Genomic DNA, 20,808 nt, shown 5'->3' with positions numbered 1-20,808 from the left:
CTCAGAGGGGAGGGCACTGTCAGTTTAGAAAGTGATGACATAGAATCGAATTGAGAGAGAGGGAATAGAGCTCAAACTGCTAAAACCACTGCTTGCCAACAGTAACAGACAGGAACAGCCAGGGTGGTACCCATGCCTGCAATCTCAGCAGCTCAGAAGGCTGAGACAGGAGGATCTCAAGTTCAAGACCGGCCTCAGCAACTTAGTGAGACTGCCTTAAAATAAAACATTAAAAAGTCTGTGGCTGTGGCTCAGTGTCTAAGCAGCAGCAGTCGCAGCAGCAAGGTTCTGAGCTAGGCATGGTGCAGCCCTGCAGTCCCAGTGGCTCAGGAGGCTGAGGCAGGATGGCAAGTTTGAGGCCAGGCTGGAAACTTAGCAAAACCCTCTCTCAAGATAAAGTAAAAGGGCTGGGATGTGCCTCAGGAGTAGAGTGCTTGTCTGGCCTGGGTGAGGTCCGGGCCCCACTGCCCCACTCCCAGCAGGGCAAAACAGAAGCAAGGTCCTGTATGAACTTGCAGAAAGCACCTCTTCCCCCTTGAGCTGTGAAGTGGACAGGTGTCAGGGAGAGCAGCTTCTGCCCACACTCCCTGCACTCGTGGGTGCCCCGAGGGGGCAATGGGGCTGGACAATGGTCCATGTCCACCAGTTCTCACACCAACACCTACAAACACCTGCCAAAGAGCTGTTTACTGCTCCTCTTTCAGGGGCTGGGTTCTCAGGACAACGCCACTAAGACAGTCTCTTTCCACACACCAAGTGAAAAGGCTGGCCTTCCGCTGGTGACTTCGCAGTAAGGCCTGGCTGGCCTCCAGCTCTCGGCTCTCACACAGTGCTCTAGCGTGGCGGTGTGGACAGCCCCTCTGCTCCTGCTCAGACCTCCCCCAGCGTCACCTCTTCATGGGGACCAGTGCTCCCTGGAGCTCTGCTGCCCAGCGCCTGAGGCTGCTTCTCCTTCCCCTCTGCCAGGTTTCTTCAGAAGTCACCGAAGGACATGCTAAAGCCACAGCGGTCACCCCTGCGGTCAGCCCCAGGTGGAGCCTGGGGAGGAGGCACGGCACCCTGACCTCCCTCTTCCCTTTGATGGTGACCTACCTGCCTGCCTACCTTCCCTCCATCGTGGGGTTGGAGACTGAACCCAGGGCGTGGACACTAGGGAAGTTCTCTACCTCTCGGCTACATCCCAGCCCCTGATGGCGGCCTTCTCAAGAGCTCTCATGGTTGGGGCAGACGAAGTGCTACTCCTGCTGGCCCTTCCAGTGCTCTTGGCTCCCAGGTTTTGGGTTCTTTTGTTTTCTTTTTTTGGTACTAGGGACTGAATCCAGGGGCACTTAACCACTGAGCCACGTACCCAGCCCTTTTTATTATTCTGAGACAGTGCCTCACTAAATTGCTGAGACTGGCCTAGAACTTAGGATCCTTCTGCCTCAGTCTTCTGAGTCGCTACAATGACAGATGTGGCCACCATGCCCAGCTGCTCCCAGCTCTTAGGGGCACACAGACTGGAGCTTCATGCCTGCAGCATGTTTGCTATGAACCTAGTCCCAGGTCCCCGTCTGCTCATAGTGTTTAGGCAAAGGACAGGAAGGCACAGCCAGACGGCAGACTCCCCAGAGCTAGCCTTTGGGGCCATCACAGAAACTTAAAGTTTGGTAACTGACATCTTGCTGAAAGGCGAACAAAGGCAGAAGGCAGGTGAGTGAGGAGCAGCTGCAGTGAGCACCGGCTGCACCTGCTGTCGGCCAGCCCCACTGAGACCGCAGTGAGGCCTGCACTGGGCCAGACACCCACTCAGGCTGTGTGCATGTGTCTGGAGCTCTGGGCTTCCTGGGAGACCCTGGGCTGGAGCTCTGCTTCTTCACGCCCCTCTGGCCCCTCTGGGTGCAGACTGCCTTGCATGCCACAAACCTGTGTCATTTTTCAGTCTTGTAGTTCTAGCCTCCCTGCCTCCACCTCCCCCGGGGATGCTGCTGCTGTACTACTCCTGCGAAGCTGGCAGGGAGCACCAGCACTAGGAGGAGGTCCTGCCGTGCCAGCGGCATCCGGCTGCTCCATGCTGAGGAGCGTCCCCTCACCTTCCTGAGAAGTCCAGGCCAGGGCCCCTGCTGGCCCAGGCTCCTCGCAGGCGGGTAGGGAAGTGGTCCTGGCAGTCCTGTGGTGCGCCCCTCGCTCCCTGCTGCCCCAGTTCTCACGCGGCAGTCCTGTTCCCAGGGACTCACCCTTGGGGTGTCCCTGCTCTGCTCGAAGCCGGTTCCCCATCTCCATGAGCTGCTCCTTCTCCAGGCGGAGACGCAGGATTTTTTTGGCGGCTTCCTTAAGTTTCCTCTGCAGGTGGGGGACGGATACAGACTGTGGAGGCTGTGGCCCCAGCTGTGGGTGCCTGGGGAGCTCCCCTGGGTCCTTCGTCCCCACAGGTCTCTCATCTGCAAGGCCCTGTAAACAAAACCCATACAGCAACGCCCTGTGAGACCACGGGCCTGGTGGAGGCCTGCGTGGTGGAGGGCCCAGCAGGTAGTGCTCCCACCCCGAGCCTGCCCTCCCAGAATGGGCACTGCTGCCTGCCCTGTGCCTTGGCCTGGGTCCAGGAGAGTGCGAATGCTCCCAGGGGCTCCTCTACAAATTGGGTCATCCTAGGCCCTGTTCTCCAGGCTGCAGCCTGACCTCAGGTCCTCAGCCCTTTTCCTGCTGGCCACAGGCCCTGGCAACCCCCAACTCAAAACCTCTGAGTGTTCCTCCCCACAGCCCTGCTGGGTGTGTTGGCCTGTGTCTATCAAGAGGAGACAAGGAGAACTCAGGCACCCAACTGGCACAGTGCCCCAGGGCATGCACCGGGTCCTGCTCCTGGGAACGGAGATGGCCTACCCACCCCCAGCTCCAGCATGCCCCCAGACCCAAGAGGACTGCACCCTGTGTGGGTGCTGCTTCTGCATCTGTAACAAGGACTTCAGACTCCTCGCTTGGGCCTGCAAATGTCCAATGGGCAACTAAAAACCTCCCTTTTATCTGCCTCCCTTGCTGAGTCACCTCAGATTCACAGACACCCTGTGATGAGCTTGACTATCTGAGACAACAGCAAGTTTCTGATGGACAAGGCCCCACCTGACAGACCTTGAGATAATGATCACCAGACCACAGCTGACCAGGACAGTCTGATGACGCACAAGCCTGGCTGCTGTCGACACAGCAGGGCAGCTCGGTCAGCACCAGGAGACAGGGTGGAGGCTGGTCCCTGGCCTTTCCAGGGCAGTTGCACCCACTGGAGTGCCTCTCCTGCTTCTTACCACCTCTTCCTCCCTTTGGTTCTGGGACAAGTGGCCCCAGAGTTGGCCTCTGGCCTACGGCTCTAGTATCAGGCTGCTCCTCACCCTCCTGTCTCACCCCAGTCCTTGCCCTAGGCCTGCGATAGCTGCCTCCTGTGAACAGCTGGCTGGCAGCTGCCTCTCCTTCCCCTGGGTTCACCTTCCTCCACCTGCCTGGACACGGCAGACCAGCTGTGGTTCCCTGCTGAGCTGGAGAAGGTGGGAGGAGAAAGCTAAGGTGTCTGAGGGGAGGAGGCTGCCACAGGGAGCTGGAGTCTGGGCCAGGCCTGGACTAGGGGCCCACAGCAAGCACAGCCATGTACAAGTGCAGATGCAGCACAGGAGGGCATCAAGGGCTGAGCAGGGCGCAGGGACACCTGGACCTGGCACAGCCTAGCCGCTCCCAACACCTGCAAGAGAAGCCAGTCACTCCCTTATCCTGGCCACAGGAGTCCCGAGTCCCTGGAACAGACCTGAGGGCCTGTCCTGGCCAGTTTCCCAGGATTGGAAGGTACCCATGCCCTCTAGGTACTGCTGTTCCCCAGGTGCACCAGTACCTCCTGCATGTGCTGCAGGCCACAAGGGACCTAGGGGGTCATGGAAGGACACAGTGAAGAGCAATGTCTGCCCCTTTCTTGGGCTAGGAGAGGTCTATGGTTCCACAGGCCTGAGGCCAGGCCAGGTGAGGGCAGTGTCAGGGAGGCCTTGCTGCAGGCATGAACATCCCAGACCCCATGCATCTTCTCCAGTGTGTGTGACTGGGGCTGCTGTCCCCTCTGCAGGTATGGCCTTCCAAGGACAAAGGACTTGAGGCTCTCAGGCTGGGAGAGGTGGGTGGCCCTGGAAGAAGGCAGGCCTGGGGCTCCATACGCCCCCAGCTGGGCAAGTGGGAATTCACTTGGGCTGCTTAAAGGCTTGGCTGTTCTCCAGCTGCTCTCATGAGGAAGGAAGAGCCCTGAAGCAGAGCCTTAGCAGACCTCAGATACCCAGAGGGTGGCCGGGACTGAACTCCGGGCCTTGCACACGCTAGGTAAGCACTCTGCCACTGAGCTCACCCCAGTCCTTTTCATTTTTATTTTTGAGACAGGAGCTCACTAAATTGACCTTGAACTTGAGCTCACTGGGCTCTTCCTGCCTCAGCCTCCTGAAGTGCTGGAATATAGATGTGCCCCAATGTGCCTGGCTTCAGACATCCGTAGTATGAGGGAAGATCTGCTCTCCAAACCTAGGCCCCTGACCAGAGGTGGCTCCCACCTGACCCAGTAGCCTGGTGGTGCCCTGGCCCTTCCCTTGTAATAAGAGCCCAGTGGGGAGGAACGGCCCCAGCCTGAGTCCCTGTTCCAGACCCATCGCTGACATGGGGGATGTGGAGTGAACCTCCCTGGGTCAGTTTCTGGTAAAATTTTATCTGATGTGTTTATTTTGGCCAGGCGTGGTGGCACACACCTGAATCCCAGTGGCTTGGGAGGCTGAGGCAAGATGATTACAAGTTCAAGGCCAACCTCAGCAATTTAGTGAGGCCCTAAGCAACTTATCAAGACCCTGTTTCTAAATAAATATATAAATAAAAAGGGCTGGGGATGTGGCTCCATGGTTAAGCACCCCTGGGTTCAATTCCTGGTACCAAAAAGAAAAGTGTACTTTGACGATTCTCTGAAGTCTTTTTCCCAAATAAAGATTGCACAACCTGAGACACATTCAGGGGTGTCTTTTTAACAAATGCACCCTCAGCAAGTATAGTGGCAGCCCCACCAGCACTCACTCCAGGGTGGGGTACTGCCCTGCCTGGGTGCCAATATCAGCATCTTGGGAGGAAACAGGAGAATCTGGCCCACTGAGATGACTTAATGCCACCAACCAAAGCCGTCCTCGGAGGTTGTAGTCAGAGCCGGGGACCCTCCCGGACTAGGGAAGTCCCGCAGGCCACTACCCCACAGCAGACCCTCGGAAAGCCCCTGGAGCTGCCCTGGAAGCTGGGAATGGGGCAGGGCAGCCTGCGGCAGGAAGAAAGCCAGTGTGAGTCCTAGTGCTGGCTGGAGAGCAGAAACCCACCCACACCTCAGTCTCTGTGCAGGGGCCATGGTGGAAAGCGGGGTCTCAGGCTCTAGGGGTGGGAAAGTGTGGCCAGCTTGAGACCCCTCATGCCCTGGTCGGAGGAAACCAGCCTTGGACAGAGGAGCTGCAAAGACACCTCACCCTGGGGACAGGTGGCCTGCTACATGCTGCCCACCCCCCGCGTAACCCTCCTCCTGGAGATCTTGAGAGCACACGGCCCTTGGGCCTCATCATGCCTAGGCCTTCAGCCCCTCCGCCCGACTGGGACACCTGACTCCACCTGGTGTCCCGACCAGGCCCTTCCTAGCCTGATTTTCCTCTCCGGGACCCAGGACATACGCAGTGCTGAATGCTGGTCTCTGGTGACGCTGACACCTGAGTTGCAGGCCAGCGGCTCTGTGGCATGTCCCTCCCTCCCTGAGTCTGCCCAGGACACCCTGTGCTTAGGCTCTGGCTGTGTTCTTGGCAGAAGCCCTGGCAATGAGTCCCAGGGCATTCTAGCCGGAGGTGGGAGGTGTTGGTGTGCTGACCCAGGGGGGCTCTGTCAAGCTGGGCCCCAGAGGCTTCTCACTGGAGACGTGTCCTGCCTCTGGCCAGGAGATGTGCAGGGATGGAGACAAGGAGTTCCTTGTTCCCAGCCAGCTCTTGCCTCTAGCCAGTTCACTCCTGACTGCCTGAGCATCGTCCTTTATGTTTGCTGGTGATACGAGAAGTCACTTCCTCTTTCCTTTATGTACCTGTTCGCCTGCCCTAGTGTGGCCCTGTGATCTGCTGCTAGGTCAGTGGGCTGGACCCTCTCGCCTTCCAGTGGGCACCTGCAGCCTCCTAGCATTGTCTGTGCTGGGAGCGCAAGCCCTCCAGCTGCTCCTCTGTGCACTGGGGATGGCTCCGGTCCCGTGGGGCACCGGGAGCTGCCTTCCTGCCTCCCCTCTCCTGGAGACGGGAGTCTGGCTCTCAGACGTGCTGAGGCAGCAAGCGGCTGCCCCGGGGGCTGCTGGCCACTGTGCTTCCTGAGCCTTCTGCTTGTCACACAGAGTCTGCCCACTGTGGCTACAAGCATAACACTGAGGCCTGGGCTGCCCGCTGCCTGCAATGGGAGAAGGGAGCAGGGCCTCCATTACCAATGGGCCTACTAATCCTGCCGTGGATTAGTGCCTTGGCTTCCAGTTCAGCCTCCACGCATTCCCTGCCCCTCTGCGGGAGCATGTGGAGGGGAGGAGCAGTAGGAAGGCTGCTTACGCCTGGCCGCAGGTGCTGTCCTGGAAGGAGCTGTGGTGCTGCCTGGAGCAAGGCTGGGGCCCAGGTGCTCGTGCCCACACCCTGCTGCTGCTTCTCCAGGCTGTTCCTCGGCCCTGGGCTGCTCGTCCCCTCGGGGCCCTGGTGCCAAGGGGCACCTCCACTGTCCTCACCCCCGCTGCTCCTACCAGAGGACTCCGAGTGCCTTCCAGACAACACTCATGTCCCTGAGACCTTCTGTTGACTGACAATCACCCTGATGACCACAGGCCATCCAGATCACAGAAGGTGACCACAAGTCACCACAACAGTCACCGCAGGTAACTGACCGGATTTTTGAGGGGCAGTATTGCGGACTGAACTCAGAGGTGCTCTACCATTGAGTCACATCCCCAGTCCTTTAAAATTTTTTTTTAAATTTTGAGACAGGGTCTTGCCCAGGGTGGCCTCAAACTCAATCCTTCTGCCTCAGCCTCCCAAGTAGTTGGGATCACAGGTGTGTGTTGATGTGCCTGGTCACTGAAGGTCATAAGTCTCTGCAGGCCACTGTGGGGCTGCACTGCAGGCCACTGGCAGGGCCTTTCCCACTGGTCCCTCACGGCTTTAGGTAGGAAGAAAGGGCCTGCCACCACTGGTAAGCCAGAGTCGGGGACCAAGGTCCTCTCTAAGGCTGCCCCGTCACAGGTGTGGCAGGCACTTTGAGCAGAGGCTGACTGCCACCAAGGCCCTGGATGCTACGGTAAGTGCCACACAGTTCCCTTCCTGTGGCAGGGTCAGGCCAGTGCCCAACACACGCCCTCTTAGCAAACAGCCCAGGCCTGAGAGGAAGGAGGAGGAGGGAGAGGAGGAAGGACAGGGTGGCCAGCACTGTAGGCCAGGCAGAGCAGCAAGGTGGGCCGAGCACCAGCAGGGAAGGGCTCCCTGGGCAGGCCCAACAGGTAGTGCAGAAGCGGGGGACAGCTGGTGCAAGGGACCCACCTCTTTCCTGAGCTGCTTCCTGGCTTCCAGCTGCTGTCCTTCCTGCTGGGCTGTCCCAAAATGTTCCTCCAGCTCAGCCACCTGCTTCTGCAGCTCTAGCACCTCCAGGTGCACCTGGTCCACCTCACGGGGAAGCTCTCGCTGGATGGGGTCCAGCTCCAGGGGCCTCTGCTGCACCTAGAAGGCAGTTCCACAGGGTAGTGTCAGGAGCGAGGCAGGGGGTGGCCAGGGCTGGAGGACAGGAAGAGTGGCACTTGGAGGCACCTGAAAAAACTGGGGACCTTATGTAAGTGAAATAAGCCCTCCCCAAACTCCAAAGGCCGGAGGTTCTCTCTGGCATGCAGACGCTGACTCTCAATGAGGAAGTGGGAACAGTGGACAGAGGACAGACAAAGGGGAAGGAAGGGGAGGGAGGAGATGGGAATGGGAGACAGTGGAATGAATGGACATCACCTTCCCACGGACTCATGACCAGTGTAACTCCACATCACGTACAACCACAAGGATGGGAAGTTATACTCCGTGTGCGAAGGATAGTCAAAATGTACTCTACTGTCATGAACTACTAAAAAGAACAAATAAAAAATTTTTTAAAAACGCATCTGGGAGCAGAGAGGAGTGGCCAGTTTCTCTCTGATGGACACGATCACCAGCAAACCTACCCCTGCACTGGACCCCAGTGTTGGCCAGGGAGAGTCCGTGCATGGTCATGTATTAGAATGTTCCTCCTGAGCCCTGGACCCCAGGGAGAAACACACACCTCTAGAAAACAGCAAGCAGCAGAGAGGAGTGGGCTGCCCCACCCATCAGTCAAAGCTGCAGAGGTGGGCGGAAGGTTCAAGTGTAAGTCACAGGCCACAGCATGAGCTGCAGGTAGCACAGGCTGGTCTCCTGGACTTGGTCAAAACAAAGTCACTGCTGCTTTGGACACCATTGGGAGGTGAAGAGACACATGGGAGAGAGCTGCATCTGTGAGGGACTCTGGCCACTCAACAGTGAAGATGAAGAACAACCCAGTTAAAATGGCCAAAGGTCTAAACTGACATTTCTCCACAGAAGGTGCACAAATTGCTAGGAACCAGATGAACAGGTGGTCAGCATTATCTGTCACCAGGAAAATGTGAGTTAAAACCACACAAAGGGCTGGGGATACAGCTCAGTTGGTAGGGTGCTTGCCTCACATGCACAAGGCCCTGGGTTCAATCCCAGCACCACAAAAGAAAAAAAAAAAAAAAAAACCCACACACGAGATGCCACTTCACACCCACCAGGATGTCAGGGATGAAAAGAGAGCAGCCACGCTGGACGTGCCGGAGTCAGGAGCTGCAGCCTGCTGGAGGGTGGACAGTGCGCCACTGTGTGGGAAAGTCTGGCTGCTCCTCCAAGAGCTGAACAGAGCAACTCAGGCCTCGGCAGTTCCACTCAGGCACATGCTTCCAACCAAAAACGCTGTCCCCAGAGACACCCATGCAGGAACGTGCACGGCAGGACCATTCAGGCCACGCAGGGGAGGAGGCGGACAGGACGTGGTGCGCCACACCACGGAGCAGGCTCAGCCGGGGGAAGGAAGGAGGCCCTGGCCCTGTCTCAGGGCAGGTGGCCTCAAGGACCCTGTGCCGAGTGCCCAAAGGGGGACCCAGAGTGCCCTCACCCCTAGGGTCTGTGTGTCCCCTGGGCCCGACACTGCCGAGATCTCTTCTCCCCTCCCTTCTCCATCCTCTTCCTTTTCTTTGGTACAGGGATGGAGCCCAGGGCTGCTTTACAACTGAACTGGGTCCTCAGCCCTTTTTTTTTTGAGACAGGGTGTCACCAGGTGACTGAGGCTGGCCTGGAACTTGCAATCCTCCTGCCTCAGGCTCCCAAGTAGCATGGAAGCCACCATGCCCGGCTTCCCTGTGCACCTTCTACGGCCATACATGAGACAAGCCAGCTACTGTTCACAACAGCCCTTTGCTGAGAAGGAGACAGGCACAGAGAGGGTACACCTACCCTCCAGGGTCAGCAGCACTGCACCAGCACTGCTCAGGCTGCAGGCCTGCTCCCCCAGAAGGGCTCTCTGGTAGGCAGACCCGCACAGCCTTGCATTTGAAATCCCAGCTCACCTTCTTTCTGAGCTGTATCACCAGCAAGTTCAAGAGATGCACTCTGTCTCTGAGCTTCCTGAGTGCCAATCCAGTGGATGCCTGACCAGCTGCGGCAGGTTCTCCTGCAGAGAGTAGCAACCTCTGTCAGGCTCAGATCTGGAAAACGGAGAACACCACCTCCAACAGAGGCCAGGAGGCTGCTGGTAGGACTTAGGAGAGAAGGCCCTTCACTGGAGTCAGGGGTCTGGGTTCCTACAAGGACCTAAGGTGCGCTGTACGTGAAGGACTGTCCTTATGCAGAGCGCAGGAGCCTCTGCAGGACAAGACAACCTTCCATGCAGCCTCTGAGAGAAACCAGTGACTCCAGCCTCTACACACAGATATCACAGTTCGGAAATTAAGCAAAAAGATGTCCACGTGACACACGGTCGAAGAAGATATGACGCTGGGCATGGTGGTGCAGCCTGCAACTATGTTACTCAGGAGGCTGAGGTAGGAGGACTGCAAGTTTGAGGCCAGCCTGGGCAACTTGGTGAGACCCTGACTCAAAACAAAGAATAAAAAATAAAGGACTGGGGATGTACCCCAATGGCAGAACACCCCTGGACAGCACATCGGCAAACCCAGGCCAGCAACCCACGCAAGGAAGGACTGCACGGAGCACCTGGGCTACTCCAGGGCTGTGCGGGTGCAGGCTGGTGTGAGGAGGAGCAGCGTGCTCCACCCGAGCCCAGCTGACAGCTGGGCCAGGACACGAGAGCCACGGGGAGGGGGAGGACATGGGGGGAAAGAACTACCTCCCAGGGGGACTCTCCTGAGCTCCTGTCCTCGTCTCCCTGTGCTCCTGGCTCAGGTGTCGGGAGCCCCCCCAAGAAGCACCAGTGAGCTATGATCAAGGAAAAGCAGGCTCCAGGGAGGCCTGCTCCCAGAGCCATAGGTCCAGCGGAGCCCCTGGCCTCTGCCACTCCTCCCAGTCGGCCACCTCCTGCTCTGTACCAGGAGCAAGTATGGGTATCCATGAAGAAGGCCGGCTAGAGCCAAGACAGCAACCCTCCACGTCCCCCACCCAGGGGGCACTGATGGGACTGGGGCAGCCCCTCGAGGCCCATGCTGGCAGCAACGTCTGTTAGGGTCAGCTGTGGCCTCTTCACAGCAACAGCCTGCGAGCTGGTGGGCTCTCCTGGAGGGAAGGTCCTGGGAAGCAACCTGGTTGTGTCAACTACATGGTGAAGCCAAAAGCAGCCCTGCAGGAGCAGGTGCACCAAGCAGCTCCATATCTGGAAGGGTGAGGGGTCAGCACGGCAGCTGACAGGACGAGGCTCCTGGATCTGGACCTGCTGAAAGCACCTGCGTCTGGAGGACTTCCCGTGGGGCTCTGTTCCTGTCGCTGTGGGGGAGCACAGGACCTTACCTGTCTCTGTGGAGGCGGGGGCCCTGGGGTGCGGCTCCGCGTCGCCCCAGGATGTCTTTGGGGGCTCCGGCATGCCCACAAGCTCTCCTTCCAGGGCTCTGAACTTATGCTTCAGGTTCTGCACTTCTGCTTCCAGGACCAGAATGTAATCTGTCAGAAACACCAGCAAATAGCACAGCCACCCACACCGACACTCCCACGCCCAGGAGGAGCACTCTCCGTTCTCCTGCCTCCCCGTCCCTGTCCTCAGTCTTCTCTGCCCGCCTTCCCCAGAGTGCTCACTGAGACCAGCCCAGCTCCATGTCCTCTGAGGAAGGACCAGAGATGGGACAGACTTCCACCTGCCTTCTCCCATAGCTCTGTGCAAACAGGAACAACTTCCACCTCAGGCACTGGTCGCATGGCTGTCCCTGGCCCCCCACTCAGCTGTGTGACCAGTGCCTGCAGCAGGTGCCAGCGGCTCCTGGGCTGTCATCTCAGTCAGCACAGGGTGCTCGCCTGGCTGGAGGCTGCTCTGCAGCGTCTGGGACAGCACAGCACCCGCCCTGCCCGCCTGCTGGGCTCCAAGCCATCAGGCTTGCACCTGCACATTTCCCTCCTCTTCATGGGAAAGAGACTTGAATACAGAACCCCACAGCACGCCATGCTGGGGCGCCACCTGCTCAAGGGCAGGCACACTCAACTGCGACTGGGAAGCGAACCCATGAAAGGTGTCTGACCCTCCCCACCTCCACTCACGAGGAGGGGCGGTGTCCCCGGCAGCCTCTGCCTCGGGCTGGTGTGTGCCTGTGGTCTCTCCAGCCGGTGCAGAAGGAAGTGTCTCCCCACTCAGTGCCTCCATCTCCCTCCTCATCTGGGCGACAGCGTTCCGCAAGCTCGCGTTCTGCTCTTGCAGCCGCTGGATCTCACTGGATGGAAAAGCTTTCCCGGTTTCTCCTTCGCGCTGCCTTGGGAGATTCTGTCAAACAGACCAAGGACAGTGATGGGGCCATGCTGGCCACACCTATGATCCAGAGGCTCAGGAGGCCGAAGCAGGAGGAGCACAGGTTCAAGGCCAGACTGGGAACCCTGGCAAGACCCTACCTCAGAATAAGGAATAAAAAGGGCTGGTGTGCAGCTCTGTGGTGGAGCACCCTGGGCTGAACCCTCAGTATCACAGAACAAACAAAAACAGAGGAAAAAAATCAAAATAGAAATTCAAAAAGGTCTGGGAATAGCTGGGTGCAGTGGTGCACGCCTGTGATCCCAGTGACTCAGGAGGCTGAGGCAGGAGGGCCGCAAGTTCAAGGTCAGCTTGGGCAGCTTAGCAAGCCCTTGTCTCAAAATAGAAACTAGTAACTGGAATCATTCCACCTCTCTGCTTTCCCAGAGCAGGTTTGATCGCTTTTCCTTCTTGCATTACCTGCTCCTGTCTTAAATCACCCCCCAGTTTTCTTCTTTTCTACTTAGTTTGTATTATTTTTTTCTTTGTCTATTTTTCTCTTTTCCATCTTTGAACTCCTATGTAGTTAAATAGTATTTTTATTCTCTTTAATAACTACCTTCTCAACCTATTCAAAAACATAATTTTATTCTTGGACTGGAGGAACTGAGGGGAACATTTTCGGCAACTCTTTCCCCTAAGGTTAACTGGTACGTGGCTCTGCTCCGAAATGGCTGCAGTTGACAGGGGTCAGCATCTTCTCCCACAGTGGTGCTGAATGGGGTGTAACAGACGGCACGTGCTCGGGGAAGTGTTAAGACTTCGAGTTCACCCAGCCTCGGGTTAGTAGAAAGAGACTCCCTAGATATTCCCTTGCCTCAGAAGAGGTGATCATCCCCACAGATGGGAGGCACACAAACAATATGATGAAACAAGGGCACCAACCCCCCAAACTGCCCATGACACTTCCACTGCGGCCTCCATGGCCACCACGTGAAGGAGCCGTCAGAGAGGTCAGAAAGTGCACAGCCAGAATGTCCATGAGCTAAACGAAGACGTGAGACGTGAAATTGGAGAGAAATACAGGAAACGGAAGACCACTTCAATAAAGAGACCAAGATTCTGGAAAAGAACAGAGAAATCCTGGAAATGAAAGGCTCAATAAATCAAATTTAAAATTCAGCTGAAAGCGTCACCCAGAGATTAGACCACTTTGAAAACAGATTCTCAGGGCTGGGGTTGTAGCTCAGTGGTAGAGCACTTGCCCAGCATGTGTGAGGCACTAGGTTCATCTCAGCACTGCATATAAATAAATAAAAGTTTCACTGACAACTAAAAAATCTTTTAAAAAAAGAGTAACTTAAAAAAAAAAAGAAAAGAAAACAGATTCTCAGGCCTCAAAGACAAAGTATATAAACTTGATAATAAAGTCAACAATAAAGATAAGATGTTAAGAGACCATGACCAGAATATTCAAGAAATCTGGAATAACATTAAGAGGTCAAATCTAAGACTCATTGATGTAGAAGAAGAAACTGAAACCTTTTCAATGAAATAATATCAGAAAAATTTCCAACCTTAGGAACGAGATAGAAATCTAAAAATCAGGGCTGGGGAGATAGCTCAGTTGGTAGAGTGCTCGCCTCACAAGCACTAAGGCCCTGAGTTCAATCCCCAGCACTGCAAAAAAAAAAAAAAAAGAAAAAAAAAAAAGAAAAGAAATCTAAAAATAGGAGGCATTCAGAACCTCAACTAGACAAGATCAAAAATGATCCTCTCCAACACACATTATAATGAAAGTACCTAATATACAGAACAAGGATAGAATTCTAAATGCTGCAAGAGAAATGAAAGGTCACGTTTATAGGTGAGCCAATTAGACTTGCTACTTGTTTTCTCAGTCCAGACTGTAAAATCCAGGAGGGTTTAGAATAAAGTATACCAAGCCCTGAAAAATAACAGGTGCCAACCAAGATTGCAATATCCATCAAAGCTACCCTTCAGAGCTGAAGTTGAAATAAAAATCTTCCGTGATAAACAGAAATTAAGAATTCATAACTACTAAACCCGCACTATAAAACATGTTCAATAAAGTATTTCACACAGAAGAAATGAAAAATAAATACCAGAGTCAATGAATGAATGAATCCAGCTAGAATAATAATCAATTAAAGGAGAATGCTCTCTGAATTAAGCATTAGAAATAAATTGAAATGACAGGAAATAAAAATCATCTCTCTATAGTAACACAGAATTTAAAAGGTCTAAACTCTCCAACTAAAAGACATATATTGGCACACTGGATTAAAAAACAAGACCCAATCACATGTTGTTAATAAGAGACTCACCTTACAGGCAAAGATATCCACAAGCCAAATGTGGAAGGATGGAAAAAGATATATAGCATGCAAATGGAGACCAGGGTAGCTACTCTTATATCAGAAAGTAGACTTCAAGCCAAAGTTAATCAGAAGAGACAAAGGTCACTCATGCTGTTATGGAAATCATTCAACAACAAGATATAATGACTGTAAATCTTTATTCCACAATCATCGGTGAATCTATGTATATACCACAAACTCTACTCAATATAAAGAATCAAATAGACCATAACAGAACAATACTGGGTGATTGAACACAACTCTTTTACCAACAGATAGGTGATCCAGACACAAACTAAGTAAAGGTTCTTCAGAAATAAAAAATACTATTAATCAAATGTACCTAAGAGACATGTATGGAATAGTTCATCCATCAACAATCAAATTCACTTTCTTCGCAGCTGCACATGGAACTTTCTCAAAAATAAACCATATTTTAGGACACAAAGCAAGTATAAGCAAATATAAAAAAAATAGAGATAATTTCTTATGACCTCTCAGGTCATAATGGGATGAAGTCAGAAATCAATAATAAGATAAAATCAGAAACCACTTTAATGTGGAAACTGAATAATATGCTTTCGAATGAGAAATGGGTCATAGGGGGAGAAATAAAAAATTTCTTAGAAACAAATGAGAACAGAGAAACAACATATCAAAATCTGAGATAGTATGAAGGCGGTTATAAGAGGAAAATTTATAGTATTGAGTGCCTACATAAAAAAAGAAATAATCTAACGTTATCCCTCAAAGCCTCCAGAAAGCAAGAACAAACTGACCCCAAAATCTGTAGAAGACAGAAAACAATTAAGATCAGAGCTGAAATGAATGAAACTAGGAATAAAAAAAACCACAAAGGATTGATGCAACAAAGAGTTGGTTCTTTGAAAAGATACATAAGATCTATAAACCTTTAACCAAACTGAATAAAAGAAAGACAAAGAAGACACAAATCAACAAAACTAGAGATGAAAAATGCTACATCACCACAGATACTTCTGAAATACAGAGGACCGTAGAAATCATTCTGAAAACTCATACTTCAACAAACAGGAAAAGCCAGAAGACACTGCAGATTTCTGGACACATTATCTGCCCAGACTGAACCAGAAAGCTACAGAAAACCTGAAGAGAACAGTATCAAGCAATGAGAGTGAAACAGTATCAAAAGCCTTCCAACATCGAAAAGCCTAAGACAGACGGATTCTCTGCGGAATTCTGCCAGATATTTAAAGAGGAGCTAACCTCAGATTATTCCATGAAATAGAAAGAGAGGGAATACTCCCAAATACATTCCATGAAGCCAGTATCATCACCCCGATACCAAAACCAGACAAAGACACATCAAGGACAGAAAACTTCAGATGACCATTCCTGATAAACACAGATACAAAAATCCTTAATAAAATATTAGTAAACTGCATTCAAAAACACAGTAAGAAGATAGTACACCATAATCAAGTAGGTTTCATCCCAGGGATGCAAGGTTGGTTCAACATATGCCTATCAATAAGTGTAATTCACCACACAAATAGAATTAAGAATAAGAACCATGATTATCTCAATAGATGCAGACAACGCATTCAACAAAATGTAGCACACGTTCACATTAAAAAACACTGGAGAAGGGGTTGTGGATCTAGCTCAGATGGTAGAGTGCTTGCCTTACAAGTATGAGGCCCTGGGTTTAATCCCCAGCAACGCAAAAATAAACAAACAAACAAACAAAAACACCCTGGAGAAACTAGGGACAGAAAGAACTCACCTCACATTATAAAGGCTACATCTGACAAACCCCAAACCAACATCCTAGTGAATGGGGAGAAACTAGAAGTGTTTTCTCTAAAACAAGACGAGGACAACCACTCTCACCACTCCTACTCAATATAGTTCTTGAAACTCTAGCCAGAGCAATCAGGCAAGAGAAGGAAATTAAAGGGATACAAATAGGAAAAGAAGTTAAATTATCTGTTTGCTGATGACATGATCCTATATCTAGAAGGTCCAAAAAACTCTACCAGAAGACTTCTAGAGCTGATGAACAAATTTAGCAAAGTAGCAGGACATAAGATCAACACTCATAAATCAATCCATTTTCTATACTCCAATAATGAATCTGCTGAGAAAGAAATTTAAAAAAAAACTATCCTGTTCACTATAACCTCAAATAAAATAAAAATAAAATAAAATATTTGGGAATAAATCTCACTAAGGAGGTAAAAGATCTTTACAATGAAAACTATAGAACACTGAAGAAAGTAATTGAAGAAGATTCTAGAAGATGGAAAGATCTCCCATGTTCCCGGACAGGCAGAATTACTGTTGTTAAAATGGCCACACTACCAAAAATGTTACACAGATTCAATGCAGTCCCCACCAAAACACCAAAGACGCTCTTCATAGAACGTGAAACAATAGTCCTACAATTCACATGGAAGACAACAGACTGAGAACAGCCGAAGCAACAGTGAGCAAGAAGAGCAATGCTGGAGGCATCACAACACCCAATCTCCAATTACACACGGAGCTTCAGTAGCAAAAACAGCTTGGTACTGGCAAAAAAAAAAAAAACAGACAGGAAGACCAGAGGAACAGGAGACACAGAGATGGATCCACATGTGTACAGTCATCTGATACTTGAAAAGGTTGCCGAAAACATGTTGGAGAGTCAGGTGCAATGGCGCATGCCTGTAATCCCAGAGGCCTGGGAGGCTGAGGCAGGAGGATCACGAGTTCAAAGCCAGCCGTAGCAATTTAGGCCCTGAGCAACTCAGTGAGATCCTGTCTCTAAATAAAATACAAAAAAGGCTGGGGAGGTGGCTCAGTGGTTAAGTGCCCCTGGGTTCAATACCCAGTATTAAAAAAAAAAAAAAATGTTGGAGAGGGGCTGGAGCCAGGGCTCAGGGGTAGAGCACTTGCCTGGCAGGTATGAGGACCTCCGTTCCACACTCAGCACCACATATAAATAAATAAAGTAAAAGATTCATTGACAACTAAAACAATATTTAAAAAAACTTATTGGAGAAAAAAGATAGTCTTTTCTAACAAATGGTGCTTGGAAAAGTGGATATACATATGTAGAAGAATGAAACTAGAGGCCTATTTTTCACGCTGCACAAACATCAATTCGAAGTGGATCAAAGGCCTAGGAATTAAATCAAAAACTTTGCAACAGTTAGAAGAAAATATAGGGTCAACATGCCAACATCTTGGCACAGGCACTGACTTCCTTACAAGAAGACCCCAAACTCAAGACACAAAACCAAGAATCAATAGGTGGGATGACATCAAGTTAAAGAGCCCCTACACAGCAAAAGAAATAATTAAGACTGTGAAGAGAGGGACTATAGAATGGGAATCTACTCTGACAGAGGATTCATATCCAGAATACATAAAGAACTCAAAAAACTTAACAACAACAAAAACCAATCAATAAATGGACAAAAGAACTAAAGAGACATTCCTCAAAAGAAGAAATACAATTGGCCAACAAATACATTAAAAAATATTTAACATCCCTAGCAAACAGTGATGCAAATTGAAACTACACTGAGATTTCAACTCATCCCAATTAGAATGGCAGCCATCAAGAATACAAATAATAATAAATGTTGGCTTGGCGGTAGGGCACTCCTGTAATCCCAGTGAATTGGGAGGCTGAGGCAGGAGGATTGCAAGTTCAAGTCCAGCCTCAGCAACTTTGTGAGGCCCTAAGCAACTTAGTGAGACACTGTCTCAAAATAAAAAAATAAATTTAGGGCTGGGGTTGTAGCTCAGTGGGTGTAGCACTTGCCTCATATGGATAAGGCAGAGAGTTCAATCCTCAGCACCACACAGAAATACAGGTATTGTGTCCAACTACAACTAAGAAGGTTTTTTAAAAAATAATTTAATAAGGGCTGGGGATATATCTCAGTGGTGAAGCACTCCTGAGTTCAATCCCTGGTACCAATAAATAAATAAAAATAAAAATGCTGGCAAGGATGTGGGGGAAAAGGTACAGTCTTACGTTGTTGGTGGGACTCCAAATTTGTATACCTTTGGAAAGTATTGCGGAAAATCCTCAAAATACTAGGAGCGGAACCACCAGCTATCCCACTCCTTGATATCATCCAAAAGAACCAAAATCAGCATGCTATAGTGTCCAGCACAATGTCAAGGGCAGCACCATCCACAACAGCCAAGTTATGGACCAGCCCCAGTGCTCACCAACAGAAGAATGGATAAAGAAGTATGGTGTGTACACACACCGGAGTCTGCTCAGTCATAGAGAGGGTGACAGTGGCATTTGTTGGTAAGTGGATGGAACTGGAGAGCTAAAGGAAATAAGCAGACTCAGAATGGCATAGGTTGAATGTTTTCTCTCATATGGGGAAGCTAGAGAGAGATAAGGAAATTTAAAAAGGGGTCTCATGAAAACAGAAGGGAGGTTCGCAGGGTAGAGAGCCAGAGGGGAAGCAGAAGCCCCGGGGCCTGAAAGGGGCAAAGTCTGAGTGAGCCAACACGAACCCTGCGTATGCATGACGGCAATGCACCGACAGAACATTAAAATGATGAGATAGCGGTAAATAACCACCAAGGAGGGTTGGGGACACAGCTCAGAGGCAAGTGTCCTGGTTGAACCCCAGTACGGGGTGTGGCTCTGTGGTGAAGCGCTGGCCTAGCCTGCACAAGGTCCTGGGTTGGGTCCCCAGTAGAGAGAAGGGCTGGAAGGGAGAGAGGGAGAGACCATGGTTCTCCGCTCCCTATGGGCCCCCCACCTCTCCTCTAGGCTTCAAGGACCCTCCCTAAGTTGAGAATCTATGCAATGGTTGGGTCCCTCAGGCAGTCGGATCACAGAGAGGGCAGTAGAGGGTGGGTGCGGAGGGCTGAGGGGCCGAGTCAGTGTCCCAAGGACCGGAACGCCAGTCCTGGGATGGCCCTGCGGCAGCTGCACCACTCTGTGCCTGTGCTCTGTGCCACAGAGCCGTGCTCTGAGGAATGGCGAAAACGTGGGTTTTCTGTACACTTCAGCACAATAAACAATTCTCTGGATGATGTGGAGTGAAGAGCAGATTTGAAAGCACAGGGGAGAAATTATCATGAATGCATAGCAGGAGAAGGCATCCAAAGTCAAGTCAAAGGGGAAGAAAGCACAAAAGCAAAGAGGAAGCAGAGCTTCCAGAGGCCTGTGGGTGACATGAAGCAGCCTGAGGCCAGAGGCCCAAAATACAAGGGAGACCAGAACAAATGTCTCACAAAAGGGTCAAAACTGTTCCAAACCTGCCAAGTGAAGCGGCACAGTGGCCTGTGATCATGGCTGCTTGGGAGGCTGAGGCAGCAGGATAACGCGTTTGAGGCTGGCCTCAGCAACTTAGCAAGATCCTGTCTTAAAGTAAAAATTTAACAAGGGGTGGGGAATAACCAGGAATGATGGTGCGCCCTAAACTCCCAGCAGCTTGGAAGCTGAGGCGGGAGGATCAAGACCAGCCTGGGAACTTATGAGGATCCATGTCAAGTCAGCTGGGAGTGTAGCAGGACCCTCGCTGCCCTTCCAAGCCCCTTGCCTCACTGACCTGCTGAGTTCCTCCTGAATTCCAGGACCACAGGTCTTGCCATGGAAATCAGCACACACACCCCCCCCCTCAGAAGCAGCAGCAGCAATGTCCTCGCACCATGACTCTGCATGGCCAGCCCCAGGTGACCACCAGCCAGGTCCTCGACCAAGACTGCCTGTCATGCCCCCGACTCTCTCCGGTGCCTTCCCTGTAGAGCCCTGAAGCCAAGCTGGCAGCCAGAGGACAGACTCAGACCTGTCCTCCCCGTGCGGCCACACAGAACAGACTCCGTCCTCCGCCCCCAGCTTTCTGCTTGGTTCCTTTGTGGCCAGTGGCTGGGCCTCATCTGTTGGGACCTCCCAGGTCCCCAACTGTGGCCATGACTCCAGTAACTGGAAACCTACTCTGGTCTCAGGCTGGTGACATCCCCTCCCTCCTAGGAGCCCTTGGTGATGCCTCTGAACCAGAAGCCTGCCCTGGATGGTAAGTAAAGGTGGACAGTGCACCTCATCCCCAAACTCTGTGTTGCAAGCCAGTGTCAGACAGGGCAGAAGTTCATGGCTGCCCAGCCACCCACCTCTCCACTCTCCTGACCGCAGCTTGGGGCAGCGCCCTGCTGCTCAGGGTGGGTTCTGCAGGAGGACCGAGCTCCTCAGCAGCTGGCAGCAGCCACTGCCCCTGCCGTGCAGTTTTACCAGGTGAGGCACACCTGCCCGCCCTCTGCGTCACCTGCAGAGCTCAACTCAGAACTTCACGCTTAGAACTTCACGCTCTCAGCTAGAAGTTGCCTCGGCTTCTCCCCACTGAGTCCTGGCCCTGAAGCCAGGGTCTCCCTCAAAGGCTGGACAGGTCTGCAGAGGGCTTCCGGGGATCATGGTGCCCCAAGGCAGCTCAGGCTCAGCAGGAGC

At 52.0% G+C, this 20,808-nt stretch overlaps 1 protein-coding gene across 8 annotated transcripts in view; it reads right to left on the bottom strand.

Moving 5' to 3' along the window:
• Positions 1-20,808, bottom strand: part of Ccdc57 (coiled-coil domain containing 57) — an 88,601-nt gene that overhangs the window by 37,645 nt on the left and 30,148 nt on the right. For 7 of the 8 annotated variants that reach the window (XR_007107860.1, XR_007107859.1, XR_007107861.1 and 4 more), the window contains exons 11-15: positions 11,799-12,018; positions 11,061-11,210; positions 9,668-9,771; positions 7,566-7,742; positions 2,217-2,430 (exon numbers count right to left, since the gene is read on the bottom strand). Coding sequence is in view for 5 of the 8 variants with exons in the window: in XM_047546596.1 (XP_047402552.1) it covers positions 2,217-2,430; positions 7,566-7,742; positions 9,668-9,771; positions 11,061-11,210; positions 11,799-12,018 (865 nt within the window). In the remaining 3 variants the exon portion in view is untranslated. The remainder of the gene's footprint in view (positions 1-2,216; positions 2,431-7,565; positions 7,743-9,667; positions 9,772-11,060; positions 11,211-11,798; positions 12,019-20,808) is intronic. The other variant, XM_047546599.1, reaches the window with a different exon arrangement.

The sequence above is a fragment of the Sciurus carolinensis genome, chromosome 3 (assembly GCF_902686445.1).
Source record: "Sciurus carolinensis chromosome 3, mSciCar1.2, whole genome shotgun sequence".
Lineage (NCBI taxonomy): Eukaryota > Metazoa > Chordata > Mammalia > Rodentia > Sciuridae > Sciurus > Sciurus carolinensis.
This window is presented reverse-complemented; position numbering and strand designations above follow the sequence as displayed.